The 7,172-nt window shown below is 38.5% G+C and overlaps 1 protein-coding gene across 1 annotated transcript; it reads right to left on the bottom strand.

The window, feature by feature from the left end:
* Positions 1-2,966: 2,966 nt before the first annotated feature.
* LOC127808331 (protein DMR6-LIKE OXYGENASE 1-like) lies at positions 2,967-4,115 on the bottom strand. Its single transcript, XM_052346837.1, has 2 exons — positions 3,664-4,115; positions 2,967-3,564 (listed from the first exon to the last, which is right to left on the bottom strand). Exons 1-2 carry the CDS (start codon positions 4,113-4,115, stop codon positions 2,967-2,969), a joined length of 1,050 nt encoding a protein of 349 aa, XP_052202797.1.
* Positions 4,116-7,172: the final 3,057 nt, after the last annotated feature.

The following is a 7,172-nucleotide window of genomic DNA, read 5'->3' as shown; positions in this document are numbered from 1 at the left end:
TTCGTTTGAAATTTTGAGACTGATAGGGACTTTGGCATATGAGTTAGCTTTGCCACCTCAGTTGTCCCATGTTCATAACATGTTTCATGTTTCGATGTTGAGGAAGTATGTGCCAGATCCTCAGCTTGTAATTGATTTTCAAACTCTTAAAGTTAGAGAAGATGTGTCTTATGAAGAGATGCCTACCAGTATTCTAGAGCGAAAAGAAAAGATTTTGAGGAACCGATCAATTCCTCTTGTTAAGGTTCAATGGCAGCAACACTCATCAGAAGAGGCGATGTGAGAATAAGAAGAAGAGATGAGGAGTCTTTACCCCTCGTTGTTTGAGTAACCAAGTACGAATTTGGAGGACCAAATTCTTTTAAGGAGGGGAGAAATTGTAACGACCCATTAGAGGGCCCAGTATTTATTCAGGAATTATTTAATTAATTATTGAAGTATTGATTAAGAGATTTTGTCAATTAATTATTTAATGTGGCAATTTAGAGATTTTGAAGGAAAAGAATAGCATTTATTTCTTTTTAATGTTAGAGTTAAAGGAATTTGCCAAGGTGGCAATTTAGATTTTTAATGGAGAGAATAATATTTAAATAGCATTTAAATGGCATTTATTTTGTAGAAATTAAATGCAAGGGCATGAAGGTAATTTTGGAGTTTTATTATTATTTGAGAGTTTTAATAATAATTTTTGTATTATTATTAATTAAGTGGGACTATGTATTTAAAGAAGAATGAGGATCCATGTATGAGATGGAATTGGATTAAGAGTCTCCTAGTCCCAATAGGAGAAGGTTTTCAGAGTCTCAAAGTTCAATTGGGAGAGGGATTCCAAGTTATAAAAGGAAAGAGATTTAGGACTTTATGTCTATATATAGAGCCCATTAGCTTAGCTTTTCTTCATGCCATGTGAAGAACCAAGAGGCCAAGAGATAACAAAGGCTTGCTAGAGTCTTCAGGATCGCTCCAGGGTTCAATCAGAGAGTTCTATCAGGCAAGTATTCTTCCTGTAATCCCTTCCATTACAGGTTTATATCAGTTTTTTAGATTATTCCAGTTCTTCATTGAGTTCTTAGATTTTATATCAGTAAGCAGAGACGTATATATATATATATGCGTATAACAGTGAAGTTATGAGCAAGTTTCATTAATCCTTATCCATTTTGGATTGCAAGTTCCATTAATCCTTATCCATTTTGGATTGCAAGTTCTAGTAATCCTAATCCATTTTGGATTGCAAGTTCTATTAATCCTCATCCATTTTGGATTGCAAGTTCTAGTAATCCTTATCCATTTTGGATTGCAAGTTCCAATAATCCTTATCCATTTTGGATTGCAAGTTCTATAAATCCTTATCCTTTTTGGATTGCAAGTTCTATTAATCCTCATCCATTTTGGATTGCAAGTTCCAGTAATCCTTATCCATTTTGGATTGCAAGTTCTATTAATCCTCATCCATTTTGGATTGCAAGTTCTAGTAATCCTTATCCATTTTGGATTGCAAGTTCTATTAATCCTTATCCATTTTGGATTGCAAGTTCTATTACTCTAAGTTCTAATATCCGGATACCTTGTATCGTATCCGGATGTATCTAAAGTTCTTTAAGTATGATATCCGAATGGTTTGTTTATACATCCGAAAAGGTCAAGATAATATCCAGATGTCTCGCCTGATATCTGGATGCCTCCCTCAAAAGTTGAATTTTTCATTCGAATAGTCCCCAGTTATATCTGAATGCATCAGTGAGATATCCGGAGGACCAAAATCATATCCGGATGTCCTAGTTCATATCCGAATGCTTCCCAGCATATCCGAATAGCTTCTTCTTTGAATGTCAGTGTATCCGGATGAGCCTTCTTCATATCTGGATGTCTTTCTTCTTATCCTGATATCCTTTTTGATATCCGGATGACTTTTCCAGAAATCTAATTTAGCTTCCAGTGAGTCCTAATTCAAGTTTAATTCAATCAATGTATTCAATACATTCCAACATTGAATTCATAAGCCAGAACATGACAAGTTAATCATACCCATACCATAAATCATAATTCATAGAATCTTTGTATTCCAATATATAGATGAAGATCATATCATGTTTAGCATTATTTTATTTTGACATGATCAGCATTATTTTGTGAGATTATGTGCATACATTTTGGTATGAGCATTGAGCATGACTTTATATGGAGCACTACATATCGTGTGCCAGTATTTATGTGAGCATTGCATTGCATTATGCGCGCTAGGCGGCTTGTCCGCGGGGATCCCATCAGTTTCAGTTTCAGCTCAGTTTATGAGTTGCTCGCTTGGTGGCAACCAGGGGGCTAGGGGCTTTGCCCACAGTATGTGCTTACAGTTTTTATGTATGCAGGTTTCAGATCAGACAGGTATGTATTATCAGATTATGTGGGCCTATGAGCCAAAGTTGCATACCTGCATTTAGTTTACAATTTATGTGCATTACATTTTTATGAATGCAATCAGACAGTGATTATACAGTACAAGTTTAGTCAGTTATTTATCAATATCGATATTCTTCGATTCAGCTTCAGTATTCTTTCCAGCTTATTACTTGCTGAGCTTTTGTAGCTCACCTTGTACTCTTCACCCCTCCAGGTTCTAGCAAGGGAGTATCAGATGTGGGGCCTAGCAGCAGTGTTCAGTAGTGTGTGTACGTGGAGCCGCTCAAGATAAAAGATGTCTGGGAGTCTGTTGAGTTCTATAGAGTTTTCTTAGATTAGATCTTATTTTATATTTCAGTTGAGGGATTGTCCCTCAGTAAGAGTTTATGCATTTCAGTTTGTATTGACTAAGAGTTTTTATTCCAATTGATTGAGATGTTCAGTCATGGTATCAGATTTTAGATTATCAGTTAGTTTATTTTATTTTCCCCATAGCACCTCTTCTCGGGCAGTTCTAGGAGATGGGGTGTTACACATATTCTTTTGTAACGGTTGAATTTCATGGTTCAAGAAGATGACTCCTGGATCCTGAAATGATGGATTTGGACGTTGTCGACGCTAAGGTTCTTGAAGTTACTGAGCTTCCTATTGGCAAGGAACTTACCCCAATTGTAGGGCCTGTACTTCGCGGGGCTTTGCTCCATCACGAGCTCCTTCAATGGTTCCACCATCACACTGTGGTCCGAATTGAAGAAGAACGGAATGGAAAACCTCTCATTTTCCGAATTCACCATCACTCTATGCTCCACACTCTCGTACTCCTCGTTGCTCCACACCTGAATGATGTCGCCCACGTTGATGATGAAAGCCTTGGGGGTTGGCCGGACTCGGACCCATTCGCCGTCGGCCTTGCGCTTCACTTCCAGCCCTCCGACTTCGTCTTGGGAGAGGACGGTCAAGGCGCCGCCATCCTTGTGGCGGCCGACGCCCAGCGCCAGGTGGGGGATTGGGCAAGGCGGGTAGTGGTTCAGCCGGATGTAGCTCGTGTGGTCGTTGAAGAAGCAGCTCAGGCGATTCTCCTGCAAGCCCAGGCTCAGGGAGATGAGTCGGAGTAGCTTGTGGGACAGTTTCTCCATTTCGCCAGCATATTCTTCAAACGCCTCCCTGGTTATCAATGGCTGTTCTTGTTAGTCATCAATGGCAGTTCCTGTTATCCCTAATATGTTTTAAATTAATTCATTTCCAAGACAATTTGAACGTTACCTCAACTCGGGAAGATTCTCCGGCCATCTGTTAACTAGCTGGCGGAGCTCTCCATCGGCGGGATCAAGCGAAGCCGGAAGAATAGTAGGGTTCTTGACAGTGAAATCAAGCACCTCCTTCCAGTCACGGACATTCTTGGTGAGCTCAGTGTCATAGTAACCCTGCGGATTCGCCTTGTCTCTCTTCACCTTCCTCTTCTCCTCCGGCGGCTGTGCGAAGAACCTCCTTGCCGCCGTCTCCAGCTTCTGGCGCGTCTCTGGCGGCACCGCATGGTTGATCACTTGGAAGAACCCCCAGTTCTTGCAGGCGGCCCTAATCTCTGCCACCAGATCTTCCGTGGCGGTGTAACTGCTGCTGTTGAGGTCGATGAATGGGATGCCTTGGGCTTCAGTGAAGGACAGCTTGGGCCTGTGTTCGGCTGGTTGGATGAAAGCCGGATCCACCTCTCCCATGACTGCTGCGGATTAATCCTAATTAAGCTTGTAATTAAACCCCCAATGTATATGAATGGCGGATTAATTTGTTGGATGAAATGATGAAGCTTAATTACTAAAGGCAGTGGGGACTGGGGACGGCTAATATATACATATATAGGGGTTGCTTTGGGTTCGTTGAACCTGGACGTGTCTTGCATGTTTAAGGTTTCGTGACAATATTCTTGTGGCTCTTGTCATCCACCGCATCGGATTTTATTTGTTTGTTTTCATTTATAAGGAATATTTGTTAAACTAATTAACAAAAAGTGTAAAATCCCCATAATTATCTTTAATAGCCAGTAGTTAGAGGAAGTATCAAATTTAGTGTTTAACTCTTTCATTGGGACGCAATTGCAGATGTCAGCTCATACATACATATACATTCCCCTATGTCCCATCGAGTGTTCTAAAATCCCAAGAACAATGATGATCTTAAAATAATATGTACTTTTTTTTGTGTCTTGATATTATTGTCTTTATATGGTCTCTCGTCGCTCGTGCCTTCAATTTTGACAAAGAAAATAAATTGTAAGTGGAAATTTTGCCTTACTGTACAGGTTAAAGAATTGAACTCACGACCTATTATTGTAAATCTTAACTTATCGTGGATCAATCAGTTGACCTGTGTCCCAAGAGCTACTTTTGTGTCTTTGTTCGTAAAAGATAAAAAATTGGAATTTGCTTACACTTTGGAATTGTAGCCATTTTATATATAATCTTGTTGTATTACCTTGATGTTTATACAAATTTTGTGGCTTAAGTTTCATTCAGGGTGTTTAATATTTAGCAAACATAGCTATTGTATTTATGCCAATCCAATTCTGCTTGTAACTTAATGATGGGTAATTTTTGTTTTTATATTTTTACGTTTTTTTTTATGATTATTCAATTTTTTTATTATTTTAATTATAATACTAAATTATATACTTTTAAATTAATTATACAACTTATCATAATTGAGTTAGAGCATTTCCAAAGGGACTTACTATTTTGGGGTGTTAAATTATCAATTTGTAACCTTGAATAGTGTTATAGCACCTCTGAATTATACATCTACTCCAATGGGAGGTTACAAATAAGGGTGTCATTTTAAATTCTATCTCTAAAAAGGACAAGATAAACGTCATCCATTAAGATAGGCGTTATCTACAAGAATCATTATTCTGTTACATTTTGAATCATTCCATATTTCTCTATAAATAAAGAGTCATTCATTCTTGAAATGGGGGAGAGGTCTTTGATATTATTTTATTGCAGTCTCTTTCATCATACTCAATGTCTAACTTAAGCATCAGAGTGTTTGCGTGGGGACTTCCCTGCGCCTTCTGACTATTTTCTTATTTTTGCAGGCTCAGGTGGCTTGAAGACGACGTTTCCATTCTACAAATTTATGTTGTATCCATGAAACAACAACTTCAATAAGAGTCATTCTTGGCTTGGTAGCCAGGTTGAACCTAAAGCTTAAATAGATGAATGTCAAGACAATATTTCTTCATGGAGACTTGAATGAAGAAATCTACATGCAGCAGCAGAATGTTTTGAGGTTTCAAATAAGAACCTCGTTTGCAAGCTAAAGAAGTGCTTGTATGGTCTGAAGCAAGCACCAAAGTAGTGGTACAAGAAGTTTTGACTCGTGCATGGTAAGTCAAGGTTACAAGCAAATTGCCATAGATCAATGTGTATATTCAGAGATTTCCTGATGGGAACTTCATTACTCTTTTACTATATGTAGACGATATATTGATTATGGGACAAGATGTAACGAAAATCAAACAGCTAAAAAGGAACTCTCTCAAGTCCTTTGACATGAAGGACTTGGGACCAGCTCAACACATTTTAGGAATGCATATAGTTCGAGACAGAAAGAATATAAAGTTATAGCTATCCCAGGAGAAGTATATTGAACAGGTGATTAAGAAGTTCAATATGCACAACATCAAGTTGAGTAAGAGTTTGTGCCCCTTATCCAAGAAAGAGATAGAGGAGATATCATTAAAACCATATTCTTCAGTAGTAGGAAGCCTGATGTATGCAATGGTATGTATCAGACCAGATATTGCTCACGTATTGGGTAAAGTGAGTCATTTTCTCTCTAACCTTGGAAATGAACATTGGGAGGCAGTCAAATGGATTCTCAGTTACTTAAAAGATACACAAAAAAAATGTCTTTGCTACGGGGGAACTGATCAAATCTTGGAAGGGTATAACGGATGCAAATATGGCAGGAGATCTTGATGGTAGAAAATCTACTTCAGGATTTCTCTACACTTTTGTAGGGGAGTCGTTTCATAACAATCAATATTACAGAAATGTGTTGCTCTATCCACAACAGAAGCTAAACATATTGTAGTAGTAGAAGGTGGGAAAGAAATGTTGTGGTTAAAGCCATTTCTCCAAGAATTAAGGATCATGCAAGAAGACTACAAGATACATTATGATAGTCAAAGTGCTCTAGATTTGAGCAAGAATTCAATGTATCATTCCCGTACAAAGCACATTGATATTCGCTATCATTGGATACGCGAAGTGATGGATCAACAACTGTTCAGAATAGTAAAGATCCATACAAAGGAGAATCCAGCTAACATGTTAACAAAGGTTGTTACTCGAGAAAGCTAAAGCTATGCAGAGACATAGTTGGGATGCTTATCCTGGGCACTCAGTATCCCAGGGCACAACTCGGTTATCTTGTGGCCACTCAGTTATCTTGGCACCAAATCATTAGACCACCAGATCATCACCAAATTCACCAGACCCACCAGATCATCAGATTCTACTAGATCACCAGACCCATTGAACATCAAACTTGCCTGTTCAACGGATTCCCTCGTTCTTTAGACTCCTAGCACCGGTGATGAGACTCCCAGTGCATTGGCGACGAGACTCTCAGTGGGTGTTGGTGACAAAACTCTCAAACGCTCACGAGGCCTTAGGACCACTGATCAACCACGCACAAATAGTATTCTCTTTCTTACAAAAAAAAAAAAAAAACAGATTGTTGTATTTTGGCAACAACAATTGTGTTATGATTTT

The sequence above is a fragment of the Diospyros lotus genome, chromosome 1, assembly GCF_014633365.1.
Source record: "Diospyros lotus cultivar Yz01 chromosome 1, ASM1463336v1, whole genome shotgun sequence".
Taxonomy (NCBI): Eukaryota; Viridiplantae; Streptophyta; class Magnoliopsida; order Ericales; family Ebenaceae; genus Diospyros; species Diospyros lotus.
Note: the sequence above shows the minus strand (reverse complement) of the source record. Positions and strands in the feature narration are given on the sequence as shown.